Source organism: Arvicanthis niloticus, chromosome 1, assembly GCF_011762505.2.
Source record: "Arvicanthis niloticus isolate mArvNil1 chromosome 1, mArvNil1.pat.X, whole genome shotgun sequence".
Classification (NCBI taxonomy): Eukaryota; Metazoa; Chordata; class Mammalia; order Rodentia; family Muridae; genus Arvicanthis; species Arvicanthis niloticus.
The window spans coordinates 82,108,482-82,133,187 of record NC_047658.1 but is presented as its reverse complement, the minus strand read 5'-3'; the positions used below and the strand labels follow the sequence as shown (position 1 = coordinate 82,133,187).

General features: G+C 37.2%; 1 protein-coding gene across 1 annotated transcript in view; it reads right to left on the bottom strand.

Annotated features, from left to right (window-relative positions):
* The window catches only part of Pde3b (phosphodiesterase 3B), a 131,430-nt gene that overhangs the window by 19,164 nt on the left and 87,560 nt on the right, over positions 1-24,706 (bottom strand). Inside the window, exons 6-10 of the mRNA XM_034487275.3 lie at positions 13,024-13,225; positions 12,307-12,380; positions 3,871-4,010; positions 2,642-2,776; positions 296-407 (exon numbers count right to left, since the gene is read on the bottom strand). Coding sequence (XP_034343166.1) covers positions 296-407; positions 2,642-2,776; positions 3,871-4,010; positions 12,307-12,380; positions 13,024-13,225 — 663 coding nt within the window. The remainder of the gene's footprint in view (positions 1-295; positions 408-2,641; positions 2,777-3,870; positions 4,011-12,306; positions 12,381-13,023; positions 13,226-24,706) is intronic.

Genomic DNA, 24,706 nt, shown 5'->3' with positions numbered 1-24,706 from the left:
ACAAATACATACACACAAAATGATACATACTATACAACATTTAAGTGAAGAAAATTCATTATAGGTACATATCAATATTATGATCCACTTTATAAAAAGATTAATAAGGAAGGCTTGGAGGGCATATATCAAAATTAACAAGTCAGTTAACACTAGGTAATAGGATATAAATATTATTTAAAAATATGTATTTGAAAATTTCTCAAATGTCTATTTCCAAAAATATTTCAGGGCTTATCTGAAGAGTAGTAAGACAACAAGTTATTAGAACTTAGCCAGGTATGACAGTACTCACATGGAATGTCTCGGTAGCCATTTTCTAATGCACGAAAATAATTCATAAATTCTTGAGTGGGAATTTTAAATGTTTCCAATAAACCAGTGTCTTGAAATAAAGTATACATAACCTGAATGTAAAATAAAATGAAGTCCACTTTAAAAATCAGAATGTTTCTCTGTAGCTCAGTTTGCCATATGTATTTAGAAATATGACCATCATATATTTTCTTTTTCTCATGGTATTTGGTTTGAACTCCAAGCCTCCCACATGTTAGATAAGAACTCTATTCACTGACTTATGAGACCTTCTTGGTTTTTAGGATAGAGTCTATTTAAGTTGTCTAGGCTAGCCTTGAACTTGACATCCTCCTGCCTCAGCTTCTCAGATAACTGGGATTACAGACTGTAGCACCAACCTCACCATTCTGATCTTATTTTACCTATGTTTGGAAGGAGGGCATGTGTGCAGGTTCCCGTGGAGTTCAGAAAAGGTTGTTGGATTTCCTAGACCTGATGTTATAGGAACTTTTGAGTCACTTGATATATAGACACTGAAATCCAAACTCAGGTTCTCTGGAAAAGCAGCAAGTACTTGTAATTCCTGAGTCATCTCTCCAAATCTCTCAGTGCTTATCTGTAAGTTGGTTCATTATAAACTTCTCAAAAAATATTTTCCCAAACAATAACAAAGATATCACCCTAAGTCCTATGAAAACCAAAGAAATTTTATTACACATATGTCCCAATTTAAGTTTTTTCTTGACTTCTCTTTAGCTTTTTATTCCAATTTTACTAAAATCATTGCAAACTCTACTTTATAAGTCCTTAAAAAAAACAAGTTCAAAAAAATGTATTCATCATATTTTTTTGGTCCTAAAGAATTCAATGGACAGACTTTCTATTCCTGCCACATTAAGTCTCTCTTTATATTTTGTATTTTGTAGATAAGATATTAAAGGAATAAATGAGAATCATATTTTAACTTTTATTTGCCTGATGTAATTGTCATCTTGGGAGGTTTACCACTGAATAAATTTACCCTGTCTAGTTTTGAACTCTGGATGGCTGGTTCAAACTCTTTTCCAAGCTATTTGATTCTATCTGGCTTCTCTCAACTTCTCACTGAATTGCTCTGCTTGGCCTCAAACTAACTCTGTCTATTTGTTTTCTAGTCTTATAGCTCCTTCTTATTCTCTGGCCTCAGCTGCCTCACTGACCTGCACTGAAAGACATGAACTCACTAGCAAACTACACTCACTGTACTGCACTGCACTAACTGTACCCACTGCACTCCACTCAATGCACAGCACTTAGCACACTGCACTCAGTGTCCTGCATCATACTTGCTACACCACACTGAACCCTACTCACTGTACCACAATCACTACACCGCACTCACTGCACTGCACCACACTGAGTGCACTGCACCACACTGAGTGCACTGCACCACACTGAGTGCACTGCACCACACTGAGTGCACTGCGCTCAATGCACTGCGCTCACTGTACTACACTCACTGCACTCACAGCACCGCACTACAGTACTGTGCTCACTGTACTCACTCCCAACTCACTGACAACGTGACTGACCTGCACCAAACACAACTCTACTCAACTGAACTGACTCCCAAATGACTCAACTTCCAACTCACTGAATGACCTTCACTGTTCCAGCACTGCTCTTAAATAAATTTTCTCCTCAGAGTTGGGTATATCCTATCTCTGAATCATTCTGTCAAATCTTTTTCTGATTTCTCTGTCACTCTGTCTGCCCCTCAATTAGACAACACTGTTTGGGATTAAAGGTGTCTATTAAAGACATGTCTGCATTTCAGCCAGATCACACAGACCTAGAAGGTCTTTGGATGTAATAAGTGCAGCCTTAAAATTGCTTTATATAGGAAGGTCAATTCTTATAGAGAATGATTAGGTAGAACTCTGACTCTTGGTCCATTTATGAAATGAACTATTCACCCAAACTCTAGGTAGGAAAGGTAAAAAAAAATAATATTCATATTTTAGTAGTTAGAAATAAATCAACTTTCAGGTCTTTTCAAATCTCAAGAGTCAAGAAAAAGTAAATCTTTATTACTATGTTAGCTAAGCTTAAATCTAATTAATATACTCAAATTAATGATTTTCATATATATTTATATGTCAAATATATTTTATATATTAATAATAGCATAGAATATATAACACATGTGTATCATGTACATTTAACTGTCTGAAGGCTACTTGAAAGATAAATTTATTGACAATGCCATTTCTGAACTTGTACTTAAACCAGTAAGATAATTTAGATTTTGCTTTTATTGATATCTAAAAAAACATAGTAATAAAGCAGAGATATGAAGACTAACCTGACTGAGAATACTTCCTGATTTTTCTCCCATCTTTTCTACAAGCTCAAAAATCTGAAAATTCCAGTTGCTCATCTTTTCTATTAACGAATCATAATCTTCTAACATTGGGTCCAGTAATGCTTCCTGGTTAATCTGAACAAAGGAGAAAAAACAACTTTACTTTACCTTTTACAAATATTTATTTTTTAGTGAACTAAAGCCATATATTTTCTTCAAACCAGAAAATACATCTAAAATATTATCATTTTTATATATAGTCAGTATAAAAGTGTATTTTAAAAATTTAGTATTATATATCATATATTGGAGCATACATATTTTTAAATCCATATCTAAATGAGAATGCTGAAGACTGAATATTATCAATAGTCGTTTCTGTAGTGGTTTTCTCAAATATTCTTTCATCTTGCATTCAATTTCTTCTCTTTGTTAAATGCCATATCAAGGCTTTAAACACATCTTCTTAGCATCAGAAGGCTGATGATATATTATCATATATATCATTATATATAATTAAACTTTTTTCAAATGACTATGTAGATCTAAAATCCATTATTTTCACTTTAGAAAATATATGTACCAAAGCATAAGAAAAAAAAAAACCCTTGTCTCATAACAGTGGTACTTCTTACTAGAATAGTAGCCCCAAATAAATTAATAGGATTTTATCCTGCAAATTTCAATACTGAATTTGAGGGGAAATAGTACTACTAGAAGTAATCATTCTGTTTTTAATATTATGTGTGTGTGCGCACACACACATTTACACATATGACAGTGTGTCTGTGAAAGTCAAAAGATAATTTTTCAGAGTCACAGCTCTCTCCTTCCATCACGGGGATTCAGGGATTGAACTCAGACCATCAGGCTTAGCAGCAAGCAGCTTTATCAACTAAGCCAACTTGTTAGTCCATGTAAATAATTATTCTCTTCATTTTTAATAACTATTTACATATCTCTGCATTTTAAAAATATAATTAAGAATAAAATATATCTACTATAAAATTAAATAAAATTTTCATTAAAAAGTAAATCTTTTTGTTCACAAGTAATTGGCTTAGAACTGTCATTCATAACCCAAGCATTATTTCATTAATTGTGATTTCTCAGTAAGAAAATTAAAATATCTTTATACTGATAATTATGTTCTGTTTAAAAATAGTGAAGCCAGTACTAACTCGTGTCATATTTCACTTTAACATAATGATATTGAAAGTATCTTTTACATTTGGTTGCTGTGCCTCTTCCATTAGGTGATTATCACCTTCCAAAAATAATTCCCTGCAGTCGTTCTTCATTGTCTCTTCTTCTTGAGTTTCCACAATGTTCAATCGTTCTTTTGAGAAAACACTATTGTCTTCTTCACCTTTCAAAAATATAGATAGTAATAAATAGCAATAAAATGTTCCTTAAGTAAGTAGTTTTATTATAAAACCTGGTCACCGATGTAAAATTATTCTGATAGAGTGAACCACCCTCTAGCCAGGCCAAAGCATTTATTCACACCACAGATTCTACCTCGCTGACTCTCAGTATAGGGGTCTTATGCTCAGACAACACACTTATTCATTACACACATTTACTCACTGATGACAGGAAGGGGTCGATATCTTTATAAAAGTGAAAAACAAAAAAGGATAGTCCCTATAACAGACACTTTTTGCCAATTTGGTATAACCAATTTTCATATGAGATTATGAGACAAAAACAATAAATTTATAATTATATGTGAACAAAATTAATATGTAAAACTCCAACAATAAAATAACAAATTCTGAGTTATTTCTCTGTTTATTTGATTAATAATATTCTTTTTTTCAAGTTACATGGAAAAGCAGAGTAACACTGATAGCCAAATAGTATTTATTCACGTTTTAAACATTTTCCTGTGAGAGATTCATACGCTAGTAAGCAGCAAGAATAAATGTAATTACATACAATGTGAGTTTGTAAACACAAAAATGATCAATGAAGAAAGGCAGAGAAAAAATCCACACCCTGTTATTCTCCTTATGAAATGTTCTTTTTAAAGTCTCAAAACTGTTATTTCACCCAGTGAGCTGACCATGCCTGTCACACAGCCTGGCAACCTAGTTCAATCCCTGGAACCCATATAAAGATGGAAAGAGAGAACCGACTCAACACGTTGTCTGATCCCCACATGCATACCATGGTATGAAGGTCCCCCCACCCTCAACCCGCCATCATTCACAAACACACAATAAATTTTAAAAGTGTTAGTGATATACGTGAATGGTATACATGAGCACTGAAAGACAGGGAAGTCATTTACCTTAGGGGGCACAGCTGCAAGAGTGCATAAAGGGAAATTTTGAGATAACATTTAGTTTCTAGATATGGGTACAGATTGTACAATGTATATAATTCATCAGGCTTTAAACGTATGTTCTGTATGCTCTCCAATAAATAGGATTTTAAAATTTTTGTTCTGTTTATTTACTGAGATGGCATCTCACTAAATTGCCCATTCTCCCCTCAACTACCAGCCCCTCACCTTGTCCACACTATAGGCCTGGCTAATTTTTTAAAAATAAAACTAGGTTTGGTGTGTGTGTGTGTGTGTGTGCGCGTGTGCGCGCGCACGCGCGCGCGCATTTCGCTTTATAACATGGGCTGGCCTAGAACTGTAAACATGTATGTAGCTCAAGCTGGGCCTTGAACTAACAGCAAGCTTCATGTTTCACTCTCCCAAGTGCTGGAGCTACAGACATGAGCTAGTATGCTGGCTCTTTTGAGTTCTTGAATGTCATCACTAAGGAGGGCACAGTGTCCCATGCCTATAATCATTAGCTACCAAGAAAGCTGATCACTAAGTAGAAGCCAACATGGGCAACTTACAGAGCTACTACTCATAAAGATCGAAAAAAAGATAAGATGTACTTACTGAAGTTAAACTTCAGAAGTAGGTTCAAAACCTGATGTTTGTAGCAAGATTTCTCTTCACTATAAAATGCCGATAGTAACTAAACCAACTTACCAGATCTTAAACATAAAATGTGATTTAAAGATTTCATCGATTCTATATCTAACAAACTGAATTACAGCAAACATTAGTTTAAAGTTAGAAAGTACTATTTTTTATAAAATACTATTTACCAAATAAAATACAGTCATTTTATAGAATAAAACTTTGAATACAGTAGTGCCTCTTTGTCTGAAGCTCCACTTTCCAGTTTCAGTTACCCATGGTCAACCGATATCCAAAATGCATGGAAAAGTTTATAGAATCATGGCCTCCAACTGCGTGCACATCAAAACAGGGTGCTAAAACCTCACTGTCCTCTCTAGCCACCTAGCACTAGAACCACTTCTTCATCCAGTGTATCCAAGGTAGATGCCTCCCACCTGTCTGACATCTACTACTCACCGCAGTTATCAAGTCAACTCTGGGACCTGCAGTGCTGACTGTAACTTATTTCACTTAATAATGCATGTAGAAAAGGGGACTATAATATTCAAATAGTCTTGGTAAATAAGGGCAGTCGTTACAATGATACTCTAAACAAGAAGTTGGTTTCAAACTGTTGCATTGTTAAATGTAAAACCCTATTGCTGAAAACACATCTTGAAACTGAGCTGGAAGCTCCCTGCTGGATAGAAGGTGCTATGTAGGCTGCAGGAGAAAAGGCATCAGTGGTCTATCCCAGCTAGCTACGAATTCCACAAACTGCAATAACAACCCACCAGGCAAGATATGCCACTACTGGAACAATGGTATGACTTAAAGGGGACAAGTAGTCCTTTTCTGGTTGCATGTGAAACCCCTTCCACGAGAAGAATTTTAAGCCTGGTACTGCAAACCTCATCAAAGTTCGATGACTTGGGAGACCACAGACCCTAGGGGACTTAACTACTGTTGAGTGACTAAAGTGACATGACATTAAACTGCCTTCTAAGGCCCTGTATTTATACTCAGACAAACGCTACTCTCAGACTTAATCAAGAAACTTCTCTTTACAGTGAATGACAGTGAATACAAAGACTACATACTCAAAGAGGAAAATGGGATCTTTGAGTACGTAGCCCTAAACAGGACATATACACCACCTTGTCTAAGAGTTAGGGAATATCATTAAAGAAAGGAAGAAGAGCTGAGCCAGAGAAGATACTGTTAGATACTTGGAAGTGAATTAGACTAGCAGAGTGAGAAGAGAAGACAGCTGATGACAGCTGAGTCAGGAGAAGCCGACCTGAGCAGATAGGCTAGCACAGCTGTTTATAGTGTAGAGCTGCTACAACTTGGAAAACTGGGAGAAGGGACTGTTTAAGCAGTGTTGGAGAACTGAGGGAGGAATGGTTGGGAGAAAACTTTGAAGGGGCTGGGCTGAAAACTGGGAGAAGGGCTAGCCTAGAATTAAGAGAACTGATTACTGTTTGTAAGAAAGGGAGACACTAAAAGAAACATTGAAGAAAACCACACATATTTTACATTTCTCTGCTAACCAGTTGCCTCTAAAAGACAAGGGGTACAAGGAAATAGCTTCAGATACCTACTAGTTAGCACACTAGGCTCCGCTAGAAAGAAAGCTCCCTACACATGGTTAAACACATACACCTGCTTAGACTCAGTGGGTCACAAAACACAGGCATAACCAGGAAAGAGATCTATGTGGAGGGACAACAGGGATGAGAGGTAAATGAAGAGGTTACAGGGTTAGAGTAACCTATTATGTACTATGTATGTACGTGTATGAAACTGACAAAGGACAAATCTAACTTAAAAATCATTGACATTTAATGTATATCACATGATTTTTTAGTGATTTAAACAAGGAAAATTCTGGCTGCTTTTTTGGCAGGAGTGCCTGGGCTGGATTTTAAGATGGATGCCTGTTGGCCTTCCCATAGGCTTCAAATTTGTTGGCTATATTCTGAAAGAGAAGGAAGTGGGAACTTCCAGTCTATAATATCACTTCATTCATAGTCTCTTTGAGCAGTCAGGAGACTTCCTGAGAGTCCATTGGTATTGGTAAATAAGTAAGCTCTCATGGGGGAGGAGTTATTGTAATGCATTTTAGAAGTGTGTGGGATGGAAGTGTGGTAGTTCTCTTCGGAGAAGAAATTGCTGTGTCTGTAACTGAACCTATATTAGTCAAAAATTAGACACAACCTAGATGTCCCGCAATAGAAGAATGGATAAAGAAAATGTACATTTACATAATAGAGTATTACTCAGCCATTTAAAAAAAGGGGAAGTCATGGAATTTGGAGGTAAATGGTTGGAACTAGAAAAATATCATCCTAAGTGAGGCATCCTAGACCCAGAAAGACAAAAATGGTATATACTCACTTATATATGGATATTAACTGTTATGTCATGATAACCAAGGTATAATCCATATAACCACAAAGGTTCTATGTAAGGGACTAAGGGGTAAAAGTAGCTTTCATTAGAAAAGTAAAATAGAAGAGATAGTTAGGGGTGGATGGGAGTTATGACAGAAGGAACAAATAGGGAGCAGGATGGGAAAGGTGGTGTGGAGGAGGGAGGGAATATGAGGAGAGACAGCTAAGATTAAGGACCATTTAAGGGTAGTATGGAAACCAAATACAGTAGAAGCTTGCTAAAATATATACATATATGAAGGTGATCTAAATGAAATTGCCAAATAATGGGGTAGACAAAGTCCCAATTTGCCATTTCTCATCACCAATGAAGCTTCCAATGCTGGGACTGTGTTACATCTGTTTTTGGCCAAAGGGGTCTCATGGGAATCCCCAAACAACCTAGGCCAAGACTATATATTTGCTCTCCAGAAAATGATAGTAAGGCCCTATTGCTTAAGACAACACTACACAACTCACTGAATATGCAGAAGTCAAGCCAGTGCCTTCATAGAGCCTTCACCCCTATGGGACAGAGTCTTTGGTACAGGAAAGTTCTTTGTGTGCTACCAAAAGAGAACTATAAAAACCAATCCAGGCCCAAACCTTTGGATGGACAATGGTGTTCTGCCTGTAAGGCATGGTACAGCAATAGTGCCACAGAGCTGTTGGAGTAACCAACCAATATCTGATTTAACTTAAGGCCCACTCTACCAGATGGAACCCATACCTGACACTGCTTGGGGAACCAAGAACCAAGAACTAGATAGCCCAAGGAATTAGGGTAAAATAAAAAGTACTGCTCTTTTTTTAAAAAAAAATGTAGCAGTAAAATGACTCCTAATTACATTCTGTAATATACATAGATTAATGCCATGCTCAATCATCATCAGAGAAGCTTCTTCCTGCAACAGAAGGGGACAAATATAGTGACCGATAGCCAGGCATTATGCAAAGGGGGAGAAGCCTTGGAACACTCAGCCCTAAATGAATGTCTCCATCAAATCTCTCTCCTCAAGGCTCAGGGAACCTCATGGAAGAGAAGACAGAAAGAGTGTATGAACCAGAGGGACTCAACAAAGCAAGAGCATCTGAATCAACACGATCAAAGCCCATATGGACTCACAGAGACTGAGGCAGCATGCATAGGACCTGCATGGGTGTGCACCAGGCACTCTGGGGACTCTGTGTATATATTACAGATTCCAGTTTAATGTTTTTATGAGATTTCTGAGTGTGCTAAGAAGTGGGTCTCTGATTCTTGTGTCTTGATTTCAGCTTTTTTCCTGTTTGTCTTGTACAACTCTGATGTGTTAATTTTTGTTTTATCATGTCATATCATACTATAATATTGTAGAAAACCGATTTTATAGTGAACTTGCAGTAGTAGAGGGAGGGGAACCATAATAGGATATACATTATTTGAGATTTTTTAAAAATCTATTTTTTAATAATAGGAAAAATAATTTTTAAGAATTTCAACTTACTCAGATAAAACTGAAAGTCCTCTAATGTCACAAAAAACATTTATAAAAATTTACCGCATGAAATATTTAGCCATTTAAAGTTCAAGGTAAAAGAAATGTTTTTGACTGAGTTTCTAGAACATAAACCACCCTATACTCTGGTGGGAAACAGAAATTACTATACAAGTTGAATATAAAATTCATAAACATCTGAATCCTGCTAATTGTAGACATAATGCAATAATAAATTAAAAAATTTTTTAAATCAGCCTGGTAACACTTCACATGATTGCTGCCTACCATGGCCACATGTACTCTAGTAGGAATCTCCCCTCTGAGACCAATCATTCCACAGAACGATGAAAAGTAGTAAAAAAAAAAAATATTTCCTAAAAGTTGTATTAATTGTAACTACATGCCATTAAAGCCCATTATGTCCAATGAGGACACTGTAGCAGAATATCTTATGTTGGTGACTTATAAACAAGTTTATTTCTCACAGTTTAGAGGTGAGAGGATCAGTGCAGTGGTATTCTGGTAAAATTCTCAAGTTTCAGAAGGCCAGTTTCTTACACAGCAGAAAAGAAAGCTACAAAGTTCTAGTAGCTTTAAAGTCTAGTCCCTTTAAAGGAAATAATCCCACCTTCACCATTTGATTCCCTCCCAAAGGCCCCAACACATTCAGGTGTTAGCACCTGAATTTTGGGTAAATAAAAGAAAATTTAGCTTGTACTCAAAGTGTACAAATGAACATTTTTAGTAAATGGAAGGTTACACAACCATCGTGTTAATCTACTTTTAGAACATACTAGTCATCTACAAAACATTCCTTATGCCTGTTTGTTGTTAATTTTCATTATCCTTTTAGATCTCAACTATTCTGACACTGTATAAATTTACCCTTTGAGAATTTCTTTTTTTTTTTTTACTGGATATTTTATTTATTTACATTTCAGATGTCATCTCTTTTCCCCATTTCTCCTCCCTAGAAACCCCCTATCCCATCCCCCCTCCTCATTTTTGCTTTTATACCATTTTAATTACATGCAAGTATGGTCAGTTCTAGATTGAGGAACTAGCAATACAATAGATGCAAATAGTCAAGGAACAAGCCAGACAATAAACACAAATAGTCAAAAAAACAAGCTAGAGTTTGTACTGCTCCCATGCCTGCACTATGATGATGAAGGATGCACTGAATGTGTTTTCTCCAGATATACTCTGGACTGTAGTTCTGCTGGGTCATGTACATCTACATGTAATTTTCTAGAAACTGTCAAATGTTTTTAAAAATTGGGAGTTTAAAACAGGTCTCATTAAGTTATAGAGGATAGCCTTGAATTGATCGGTGTAATGAGGCTGCCCTTTGCTCTGTAGCCCCAGCAGGCTGTGTACTTGCATCCTGAGTATCAAACTCTGCCCCAACAGGCTTAGCTAAGTTTATCAGAGGTGGTAAAATTTGTACTTAAAAATGATTTTCCTCAAATCAATCAATCAACCAACCAATCAATCTCTCTCTCTCTCTCTCTCTCTCTCTCTCTCTCTCTCTCTCTCTCTCTCTCTCCTCCCCCCCCTCTCTAAGTAAAATGTAAAAACTCTAGGAATGTAGCTCAGAGGTAGATCCCTTGCCAAATATGAACAGGGATCTCAATTCAAGCCTCAGCAACATAAAAAATTAAGTTAAATATAATAAAAAATAAAAAATAATATTGACTATCTCTTTCTCATTATGGATATTAGCTGTGGATATACCTTTTAGCAAGTTGAGGAACTACCTAGCTATTAAAAGTTTGGTTTTGGCCACAAACAAAATTGTTATTGCTTCTCCTTTTCTCTCTTGAGACTATCATGTGATTTTTTTTTCCCCTATGTATTTGGTGTACATTATTTATTAACCTTTGGATGTCCCATGATTCTTGAATCTTGAAATACCACATGACCACAGGGGATATTTCTACATTTTTAAATTCAGTCTACTCATATTTCATTAAGAATATTTCTGTCTATGCACATAAAAGATATCAGCCTGTTGCCTGTTCTTGTGATGCCTCTATGTGTATGTGGTGTTCAAGTAACACAAGTCAAATGCGTAAGCTGCAAGGTTGTACTGCCTCTGTTTTGGGAAGCATGTGAGTGAAGGGTTAGTCAGTCTTCTTTTAAACAACCTTATCAGGTATAAATTATATAAACAAACAAATGAATAAATATTTTTTAAATCTTTTGAGTTGTATACATTTAAAAGTGGATTTTATAGTCCAGGAAGGAGAGTGTTAAGAGCAATCCTTTTACCCTTTCTCTGTTACCCTTCTGCCTAAGATAGAGCATTTTAGAGTTTATACATTCCATGACAATTTTTTTAAAGTTATGGAATAGCTAAAATTTCATCAACAGCGTTTTCTTGTATAGGTATAAAATGCTTCATAATGACACTAATCATTTTTCTCAATACCTAAAACTACATAATCCCTTTTAAGCATAAATTTTGTGGAACAGATTTCAACATGAATAATTTCACTATTTATTAAAACTAGCCATATCAAAGATGACATTCATCTGTACAACACATTTCTAGCTCTTCAAAATATGCCCAGCACCTGTCACTTGTAAGTCATTCTTACTAATTCCTGGAGAACAAGTAAAAACCACTGTACTACCTGCCATGAAGATGAAGTGTGAGCTGTGATGTAATCAGCATGGAGCATTCACTCAGCACATGGGACTCTCTCGAGCTTCATCCCAACACCACAGAAAACAAAATCCCAGAAATGTAAAACTAGGTAAATGGATGTTTAAAAAGGCACTGTAAAACTAGCCTTGAACTCAAAATACATATAACTGATGCAGTCTCACCTGATTTTTCACTGTGGTGGTCTGTACCATCAAGTTCACATGTTGAAACATATTTGAGTATTTGGTGTCCACAGCTTACAGAATAAAACAGATAAATATATATGATAAATGAAGTTTTGTTTTATTTTACTAAACACTACTAAACATTACTAGGATATCTGCCTAAATTTTAAATGAGATCTCAACTGTAACATATCCTAAGACTCTAATCTGTGCATAAACCTGAATGATATTATTTAGGAAACTCCTGTGTCCTTAAAGGAAATAACATACTTTTGAAAGTCAATAGTGGGGTATAAGTTAAAAACGCATTTCTGTTGAAAACAAAATAAGAAGACCAAATCAACAAAGGATTGCAAAATAACCACTAAGTGGTGTATATTAAATAATTGTGTTTACTGTTATTATATGAGGAGTAAAATACCATTATATTTCACCTCAGATAAAGATTATTTATCTGGAAACTAATAGCACTGAAATGAGAAAAGCTCTATTTAAAACTATTATATATATATACACACATACATACATATATACGTATATACATATATATGTATATATATATGTGTGTGTATATATGTATATATGTGTGTGTGCGTGTATCAAGATGATACAGTTTTAAACCATTCTCCACTTAAAATACAGAATCAGAAAACTGCTAATACTGTTAAGAGAACTTGTGTTCTAAAACAGAAACAAGATGGCTAAGGTATTTACCTGCTACACAGATTGCTGTCAGAGTTCCTGAGGAAATCTGCTGCATTGGATACACTGCCCAGTGATCTATGTAAAATAACACTTGGCTTAGTAAGAAAATCAGTGGTATCAGGAAATCCTATGGGTGATCGATTAGTTAGAGAGACAGCAGACACTGGTACATGGCTTGAAGAATTCAGAAGACTGAGGCTGGGCAAAGCACCTAAAAATTAAGAGAGGATATATAAATAAGTAAGGATTTATGAGTATGCATTCACTGTATGTGTTTTGAGTTTTTATAAAGAGCATTTGCCTTCTAAAAAATAAATTTCAAATAAATAATAAGTTTGTATCTATGCTGGGCTTTGATGCAGTCTAAGAATTTAAGCAACCAGTATATTTGTCATTATCAATCACTATTAAGTAATTAGTAGTTATCAGTCTCTGACATAACAACACATACTAGGTAAATACTGAATTCCTTTAAATGTCTGGCTGCAGAGCAGAAATATTTTGAGTTCACATTGGTCTTGACTTTTTATATTTTATGAAAGGCCTGTGATTTCAAGAAAAAAAACAGATCAGCTATTTTTACATTCTATTAAAAAAAAAAAAGCTTAACTGTCCACAGATAACAAAGTATTGAGAAATTTTCTTAATTCATAATATTCAATATTGAAAAACTAAAGTTTAACAACATTAAGCAAATTGATAAAATTAGACTAGCACAGTGGAGAAACCATTTAAAAGACACATCCATAAGTTTCCAGCTCATTCAACAAACAATTTGTATTTTGTGCTAAAAATGTATTGAATTTCACAATGGAAAAAAGTATCTTTGCAACTCAACAAGCCTAGAACACAGTAAATAGAATTACACAAATAAAATGAAGAGAAAAATCCTTCAGGAAAAAGTAGCATGTCTCTCAAATTATAGAGGGCAGTGGGCTTGATTATTGCTGGCATAACAGCTTTAATTACATTAATTGCTTGCACCACTGCTTCTGCAATTGCTGTGACACAAGAAGTTAAGACAGCTACTTTTGTTAATTATTTAGCAAAAAATGTTACTAGTGTGTTGAATATACAGGAGGATTTAGACAGACATTTGGACGAATGAATTTATGCTCTTTATCCTATTCAAATTTTTGAAAGGAGGTTCTGAATTTAAGGGTAAAGAGCCATCTCGAGCATCATGCCAAACACCACTGGATTCACGTTAGGGAACTACTTTTATTAACCAAAGTATTAGACGGCTCTACTGTTGTACTTTTCCGTTGTACTTTAACTTACACATATATCTGAAATTTTGATGCTGTTCCCCATTTTGCACACTTAGTTCTATTACTTGTTTTGCTTTCTTGTCTGTTTCTTCTCTTGGTTTTTATTTTTTAACAGCTTTTATTTCTCTGTTGTCAGGATCAGTGTTTTTGTTTTCTGTTGCAATTCCACAGACATTTTAACTTAAGCAAGTGCATTCTTAAGTTCTAGATGTTCTGCTGAGACTTTCCTATGCATTCCAGTTCTCTGTCTGAAGCAGCTAGATACTTTTGCCATTTTCTTTCAAACATCATTGTTAGTTTTAAGAATGTTAAATCCAGTATCATACATAAATCTCCTGTTTCTAGTGCTTATTTCTCTTGACTACCCATAATATTTTACTGCTTTTTCATATTTATATCTTAGCATGCATAAAAGAGTTGTTATATAAAAATACTGGATAGTCTTTGGATATTCCTAAATAGTATTTTTAAATGTTATCAACTTTTATGTGTGTGAATGTTTTACCTGAAAATATATCTGTGCACTATTTGTGTGTCTCATGTTCACATGAGGCCAGAAGAGGGGATCAGATCCCCTGAAAGAAGTTGCAGAGAGTCATGAATTATCATGTGCATACTACAAATCCAACCCATGTCTCTTATAGGAGGAACTGGTGTTCTTAACTGGCAGCCATCACTCTAACATCCTCCATGTTATATGTTTAAAATAATCTTTAACACACAAAGTTTTAAAAAATTATCTAATCTTGGATTTTTTATTTATGTATTGTTTATGTATGTGTGTGTAAATATATATGCCTCTAGGTGTGCATGTTTGTATATGTATTTGAATATGCATATGGAGGCCAAAGAAACAACCTCTTGTATTGTTCCTCAGGAGGTTCCTATCTTCCCCACCACAACCCCCTTTATCCTGGGTCTGTCACTGACCTGAAGCTAGCCACATAGACTAGGCTGGATAGCCTGTGAGCCCCAGGGATCCTCCTGCTTCTGACTTTCCAGTGGACTACCACGTGGGGATTGAATTGAGTTCCTTACTGAGATATTTCCCCATTGATATAATCTTTAGTATAAGAGAAATCTGTTAGAAACGTAGTTCTGAACCTGTGGGCCCATGACCCCTTTGAGGTTGGCATATGAAATCTTCTGCATAAGAAATATTTACATTACAATTCATAACAATAGCAAAATTACAATGAAATAATTTTATGGGTGGGATCATCACAACATGAGGACAGCATTAGGAAGGTTGAGAACCGCTGCTAGAACGACTCATCAGGTTATAGGCACGGAATTTTCTACCCTCATACCAAATATTTTACCACAATTATCATTTTACAAAATCAATATACTCGGTACACCCCGGATCCCGCCGGAGACATTCTGGAGGCTCCACAGATCCCACAGCCAGCATTAGGTAGGAAAACCCACATACTGCCCTGAGCCCATAGCTGGGTTGTGTGAGTGCTCAGATTCCAGCAGATACCCCCACCTCCCGGCCCCTGCCAGCTAGCACTCCCCTTCCGCCCCTCGCCCCTCTTCCGGATCTGAGGCCTGGAACAGACCTCTCCCTGGCCAGCCTGCTGGTATGTGCACCCCCAGATCCCGCTGGAGACATTCTGGAGGCTCCACGGATCCCACAGCCAGCGTTAGGTAGGAAAACCCACATACTTCCCTGAGCTCATAGCTGGGTGCTGTGAGTGCTCAGATTCCAGCAGATACCCCCCCTCCCGGCCCCTGCCGGCTAGCACTCCCCCCTTCCACCCCTAGCCCCTCTTCCAGATCTGAGGCCTGGACCAGACCTCTGCCCGACCAGCCTGCTGGTGTGTGCACCCCAGATCCCGCCGGAGACATTCTGGAGGCTCCATGGATCCCACAGCCAGCGTTAGCTAGAACCACCCCCCCCCCTTCTGCCCATCTCCCAGATCTGAGGCCTGGACCAGACCTCTGCCAGGTCTGCTGTTGTGTGGACCCCGGATTCCGCCTGAGACATACTGGAAGGTCCACTCAACCCAGAGCCACAGAGGAACAACTGAACTCAGAGCGTCAGACAACATATCCTGAGATATCCAAGAGGAGACACTGCACCCAGAACAGCAGACACCTAGCTGGACTGCCACCTTGGAGGCACCATATCCTGAGGCATCCTAGAGATACCACTGTAATCAGTGCAGCTAGAAAAAAATCACAGAGACATCTGGACCCCTAGAAGACCAGACACAAGCGAGATAACTGGAAAGGCAGGCTTCATTCAGAGACAGCAAGTACAGGCAGCACTAGAGTTAACCAGATGGCAAAAGGCAAGCGGAGGAACGTAAGCAACAGAAACCAAAGTTACATGGCATCATCAGAACCCAGTTCCCCCATCATAGCAAGCCCTGAACACCCCATCACACCAGAAAAGCAGGATTCAGAATTAAAATCACTTCTCATGATGATGATAGAGGACTTTAAGAAAGACATAAATAACACTCTCAAAGAACAGATAGAAACCCTTAAAGAGGAAACACAAAAATCCCTTAAGGAATTGCAAGAAAATGCAAACAAACAAGAGAAGGAATTAAACAAAACCATGCAGGATCTAAAAATGGAAGTAGAAACAATAAAGAAATCACAAAGGGAGACTACCCTGGAGATAGAAAACTTAAAAAAAAAAACGATCAGGAGTCATAGACACAAGTATTACCAACAGAATACAACAGACGGAAGAGAGAATCTCATGTGCAGAAGATACCATGGAAAACACTGACACAACTGTCAAAGAAAATGCAAAAATACAAAAAGCTACTAACGCAAAATATACAAGAAATCCAAGACACAATGAGAAGGCCAAACCTAAGGATAATAGGAATAGATGAGGGGGAAGACTCCCAACTTAAAGGACCAGTAAATATCCTCAACAAAATTATAGAGGAAAACTTCCCTAACCTAAAGAAAGAGATGTCAATAAATATACAAGAAGCCTTCAGAACTCCAAATAGTTTAGACCAGAAAAGAAATACTTCCCGCCACATAATAGTCAAAACATCAAATGTACAAAACAAAGAAAAAAATACTAAAAGCAGTAAGGGAAAAAGGCAAAGTAACATATAAAGGCAGACCTATAAGAATTACACCAGACTTCTCACCAGAGACCATAAAAGCCAGAAGATCCTGGACCGATATCATACAGACCCTAAGAGAACACAAATGCCAGCCCAGACTACTATACCCAGCAAAACTGTCAATCATTATTGATGGAGAAACCAAAATATTCCATGACAAATACAAATTTACACAGTATCTCAACATAAATCCAGTACTTCAAAGGATAATTGGTGGAAAACTCCATCACAAGGAGGGAAACTAAACCTAGAAAAAGCAGGAAAGTAATCTTCCAAAAACCGTAAAAGAAGGTAGCTACACAAACATATCTCCACTGCCAATAACAAAAATAACAGGAAACAACACTCATTTTTCCTTAATATCTCTTAATATCAATGGACTCAATTCTCCAGTAAAAAGACATAGACTATCACACTGGATACATAATCAGGAACCAACATTTAGCTGCATTCAGGAAACGCAACTCTGTGGAAAAGACAGACACTACCTCAGAGTAAAAGGTTGGAAAACAATCTTCCAAGCAAATGGTCCCAAGAAACAAGTGGGAGTAGCGATTCTAATATCAAATAAAATCAGTTTTCAACCAGAAGTAATCAAAAAAGATAAAGAAGGACACTTCATATTCATCAAAGGAAAAATGTACCAAGAGGAACTCGCAATTCTCAACATCTATGCCCCAAATGCAAGGGCACCCACATACATAAAAGAAACTTTACTAAAGCTTAAAGCATACATTGCACCCTACACAATAATAGTGGGAGATTTCAACACCCCACTCTCAGCTATGGACAAATCATGGAAACAGAAACTAAACCGAGACACAACGAAACTAACAGAAGTTATGAACCAATTGGACTTAACTGACATCTATAGAACATTTCATCCTAAAACAAAAGAATATACCTTCTTCTCAGCACCTCATGGTACCTTCTCCAAAATAGACCATATAATTGGTCACAAAACAGGCCTCAACAGATACAAAAAGATTGAAATAATCCCTAGTACCTTATCAGAAGACTTGTCTTTGACATGGACAAAACCAACAGAAAGCCCACATACAATTAGAAACTGAACAATGCTCTACTCAATGATAACTTGGTCAAGGAAGAAATAAAGAAAGAAATTAAAGACTTTTTAGATTTAAATGAAAATGAGGACACATCATATCAAAACTTGTGGGACTCACTGAAAGCAGTACTAAGAGGAAAAATCATAGCTCTAAGTGCTCACAAAAAGAAATTGGAAAGAGCATATATTAACAACTTGACAACAAACCTGAAAGCGTTAGAACAAAAAGAAGCTAGTATACCCAAGAGGAGTAGACAGCAGGAAATAATCAAACTCAGGGCTGAAATCAACCAAATTGAAACAAAAAGAACTATACAAAATATCAACAAAACCAGGAGCTGGTTTTTTGAGAAAATCAACAAGATAGACAAACCCTTAGCCAGACTAACCAAAGGGCGCAGAGACAGCATTCAAATTAATAAAATCAGAACTGAAAAGGGAGACATAACAACAGAAACAGGAAATTAAAAAAAATCATCAGATCCTACTACAAAGGCCTATATTCAACAAAATTGGAAAATCTGGATGAAATGGACAATTTTCTAGACAGATACCAGGTACCAAAGTTAAACGAGGAGCAGAAAAACCATCTAAACAGTCGCATAATGCCTAAAGAAATAGACACAGTCTTTAAAAATCTTCCCACCAAAAAATGTCCGGGGCCAGATGGTTTCAGCACAGAATTCTTTCAGACCTTCAAGGAAGACCTAATACCAATCCTCTTCAAGCTATTCCATCGAATAGAAACATAGGAACACTACCCAATTTGTTCTATGAAGCTACCATTACGTTCATACCTAAACCACAGAAAGACCCAACAAAGAAAGAGAACTACAGACCAATCTCTCTTATGAATATTGATGCAAAAATACTCAATAAAATTCTCGCAAACCGAATCCAACAACACATCAAAACAATCATCCATCAAGATCAAGTAGGCTTTATCCCAGGAATGCAGGGATGGTTCAATATTCGGAAATCCATCGATGTAATCCACTACATAAATAAACTCAAAGAAAAAAACCACATGATCATCTCACTAGACGCTGAGAAAGCATTTGACAAAATTCAACATCCCTTCATGTTAAAAGTCTTGGAAAGATCAGGAATTCAAGGCCCATACCTAAACATAGTAAAAGCAATATACAGCAAGCCAGTAGCCAACATCAAACTAAATGGAGAGAAACTTGAAGCAATCCCACTAAGATCAGGGACTAGGCAAGTCTGCCCACTCTCACCTTACCTATTCAATATAGTACTGGAAGTCCTAGCTAGAGCAATCAGACAACAAAAGGAAGTCAAAAGGATGCAGATAGGAAAGGAAGAAGTCAAAATTTCACTATTTGCAGATGATATGATAGTATACTTAAGTGACCCTAAAACTTCCACCAGAGAACTCCTAAACTTGATAAACAACTTTAGCAATGTGGCTGGATATAAAATCAACTCAAACAAATCAGTTTGGATGAAATAGACAATTTTCTAGACAGATACCAGGTACCAAAGTTAAACGAGGAGCAGATAAACCATCTAAACAGTCGCATGGATATAAAAGGATATACAGGCCGAGAAAGAAATTAGGGAAATGACATCCTTCACAATAGCCACAAATAAAATAAAATATCTTGGAGTGAATCTAACCAAGCAAGTGAAAGATCTGTATGACAAGAACTTCAAGTCTCTGAAGAAAGAAATAGAAGAAGATCTCAGAAGATGGAAAGATCTCCCATGCTCCTGGATTGGCAGGATTAACTTAGTAAAAATGGCTATCCTGCCAAAAGCAATCTACAGATTCAATGCAATACCTATCAAAATTCCAAATGAATTCTTCATAGAGATAGAAAGAGCAATTTACAAATTCATTTGGAATAACAAAAAACCTAGGATAGCAAGAACTATTCTCAACAATAAAAGAACTTCTGGGGGAATCACCATTCCAGATCTCAAACTGTACTACAGAGCAGTAGTGATAAAAACTGCATGGTATTGGTACTGAGACAGACAGGATGATCAATGAAATAGAATTGAAGACCCAGAAATGAACCCGCACACCTACTGCCACTTGATCTTTGACAAGGGAGCTAAATCCATCCAGTGGAAAAAGGACAGCATTTTCAACAAGTGGTGCTGGCTCAACTGGAGGTCAACATGTAGAAGAATGCAAATTAATCCATTCTTATCCCCTTGTACAAAGCTCAACTCCAAGTGGATAAAGGACCTTCACATAAAGCCAGATACACTGAAACTAATAGAAGAGAAGTTGGGGAAGACCCTCGAATACCTAGGCACAGGGGAAAAGTCCCTGAACAGAACACCAATGGCTTATGCTCTAAGATCAAGAATCAACAAATGGGACCTCATCAAATTGCAAAGCTTCTGTAAGGCAAAGGACACTGTCAATAAGACAAAACGGCAACCAACAGATTGGGAAAAGATCATTACCAATCCTACATCTGATAGAGGGCTAATATCAAATATATACAAAGAACTCAAGAAATTAGACTCCAGACAACCAAAGAACCCTATGAAAAAATGGGGTACAGAGCTAAACAAAGAATTCTCAACTGAGGAAACTTGAATGGCCGAGAAGCACCTTAAGAAATGCTCAACATCCTTAGTCATCAGGGAAATGCAAGTCAAAACAACACTGAGATACTACCTCACACCAGTCAGAATGGCTAAGATCAAAAACTCAGGTGATAGTAGATGCTGGCGAGGATGTGAAGAAAGAGGAACACACTCCTTCATTGTTGGTGGGGTTGCAAGCTGGTACAACCACTCTGGAAGTCAGTCTGGCAGTTCCTCAGAAAATTGGACATAGCACTACCTGAGGACCCAGCTATACCACTCCTGGGCATATACCCAGAAAATGCCCCAACAAATAACAAAGACATATGTTCCACTATGTTCATAGCAGCCTTATTTATAATAGCCAGAAGCTGGAAAGAACCCAGATGCCCTTCAACAGAGGAACGGATACAAAAAAATGTGGTACACTTACACAATGGAATATTACTCAGCTATTAAAAATAAGGAATTTGAGAAATTCTTAGGTAAATGGATGGAACTAGAAAATATCATCCTGAGTGAGGTAACCCAATCACAAAAGAACACACATGGTATTTACTCACTGATAAGCGGAGATTAGCCCAAAATTTGAAACAACAAAGATTCAACTACCAGACGACATGAAGCTCATGAAGAAGAAAGAACAAGTGAGGATGCCTAGGTCTTTCTTAGAAGGAGTAACTAAATACCCAAGGGAGCAAATATGGAGACAAAGTGTGGGACAGAATCTGAAGGAGAGGTTGTATGGAGACCATTCCACCTGGGTATTCATTCCATGGGCAGTCACCAAAAATAGACGCTGATATGGATGTCAGGATGGGAAAGCTGACAGCAGCCTGATAAGGCTGTCTCCTTAGAGGTCCCCCAGAGTCTGACATACCCAGAGACAGATACTCGAAGCTATCCATTAATCTGATCAAAGGTTCCCAATGGAGGAGTTAGAGAGTAAACTGAAGGAACCTTAAGGGCTGGTGGCCCCATGAGGAGAGCAACAATACCAACCAGCCAGAGCTCCCCAGGGTCTAAACCACCAGCCTAGGAGCACATATGGAGAGACACATGACTCCAGATGTATATGTAGGGGAGGATGGCCTTCTTGGGCATAGGTGAGAGACAAGGTCATTGGTACCTTGAAGGCTGAGCACTGGGGGGGGGGGGGAGAATCTGAGGGTGGGGAGGGGGGCTGGGGGTAGGTGGGTAAACACCCTCATAGAAGCAGGAGGAGGGGGGATGGGATAAGGGGTTCCTGGGTGGTGGGGGAAATGTGGTAGGGGGATAAAATTTGAAATGTAAATATTATATCCAATAAAAGAGGAAAAATAGAAAAGCGGTTAGAACCAACATTCTTAATAAAATGTCAGCCCTCTTAAAAAAAAAAAAACTATCTTGATACTAAAATTTGTTTTGAGAATTGTATATTGAAGAATGATCAGCCTTGGTGTATCTACTCAACAAGCAAGCTGGGCAGACCCGCTCAAACCTCTGAGGTCCAGGAATTCCATCTGGAGGCAGCGAAGACACAGCATCAGAGGATTGTCAATTTGCTCTTCCTCCCACTCCTCTTCTAATATCTCAACGGCCATAATCAGCTTGAAGAAGCTAATGAAGAGTCAGCGCCCCTATTCCCTGGGCTTGGGGACTAAGGTGGTAAATGTTGGACCGTCTTTCTAGGGAAAAGTAGTGGTTTTGTGGGAATAGAGAGGATTAGCTAGGGGTTAATTGCATAGCCATACCTATTAGTAGAAATCTGTATAATTAGTATCAAGATGAAGATATAAATTCTTAAACAGCACCAATTTACTCTGATTACAAATTTTAAGGTTTTCATTGGTACGAGCCTCTTATTGATATAAGAGTGAGATGAATATTGTTACCCTCATAAGCATTGTACCAGTATAACACATTTAGGATACAAGGCTTAGACCCAGTCCTTCTTTAACTTTTTTTAACTGATTTGAGAAGGTCAGCCTGTGAGTTAAGGGACTATAGCAAATTCATGGCTTGGAGTTTATTATAAGGGTGTACTCTATGTTTTATTTAGAAATAGCTGAGTGGAGTTAACAGGCAACAGTCCAGATTACCTTACAAGGATAGTTGGTTTTCAAAACATCAGAAATTCTTAGAATTGACATGACAAACATTTCTGTATTAATGTTCATTTTCATTAGAGACCTGTCTGCTCCGGACAGCTTCCTATATTGAATTCTAAGAAGAAATTGAGCATCCTTGGAGTTACTCCAGTTGTGGTGAGACAGCCACTAGGCAAGAATTGCCTCTTTCCTTCTACAGACAAATTACTGTCCAGAAAAGGACACACTTGCAGAATAGTCGACTGATTATACCTGCCTAGACAGAGTAATCAGCCCTTAATAATTCTGCAGCACTAAGGTCTGTCAGATGATCTTGGGCCAGAAGGCAGAAGAACAGATGCTCCAATGTTTTGAAGTAGAGCGAGTGTCCAGGTGTTCAGAGGTCTCTATAAATTGGCTAAGTTTTAGAAACTATGATTTGTGCTTCCCACAATTATAGTTAACTCAGTCATTCTGGATTTCTGACGGGGTTGAAAACTTATAGCTATTTACCTTGAGAGAAAAAATTTGAGTGGATGGTCGGCAGCTGACATTCATCCTAAAGCCAGGTTCAGAACTAAATGTTTTAGTTAGAATAGATGACAGAGGTGCTGGTTAGTCAACAAAAGGATGGACTGGGTATTAGGACTATCTTGTACCTCACTGGTACAAATTGGCATAATTATGTTCTAATGGTATTTTGAGAGAAAAGTTTCATTTTAACAGGAAGGGTGATGTGTAGGAGGAGCTAAGGTGGGAGGAGTACTGAGAGGAAGAAAAGGAGTAAGAAGAGGAGAAGAAGGAGAGGAGAAGCTAGGTGATGAAAGAGAGAAAGAGGGGGGAGACAGGGAGGCAGATGTTCATGTATCTCCACCAGTCAAAGATAGTTGTTATATCTAGGTTGGGTAGTGGGTTACACCTCTGATTGAACAATACCAAACTTATAAAGCCTATGATTAACATTTTTTAAAAAAAATGTATAAATGCAAGAAGGAAAAGGGGGCATGGTATAGGGGTTTTCTAAGGGGGGGGGAGGGAATGGGGAAAGGGAATGGCATCTGAAGTGTAAATAAAATATCTAATAAATAAATTTAAAAAATCAATATACTCTCCTAAAAAAATTTCTCTTGTTCTATATCTGCAGCTATTTTTTTCTTTTCTTTTATTGGATATTTCATTTATTTACAATACAGATGTCATCCCCTTTCCCCATTTCCCCTCCCTAGAACCCTCATCCCATTCCCCCTCCTCCTTTATGCTTTTATACCATTTTAATTACATTCATGCATTAAGGTCAGTTTTAGGTTGAGGGTCTAGCAATATAATAGATGCAAATAGTCAAGGAACAAGCAAGACAATAAACACAAATAGTCAAAGAAAAAGCAAGACATTCAACCCAATTATGTGAACACTCCCATGATAACTGTTTCTAAGGGCTTATCAGGATGACCAAAGTATCTGAGCCTACTTCCCTGTCCTAGCCCAAAGTAATTTTCATGTCTGAAGCCTACTTCCTTGTTCTAGCATAAGATTTAGATTCATGCTTGAATCTTCTTTGAATACTTCTTTGTTCTACCCTAAGATTTAGATTCCTCCATGAAATTACTTCTT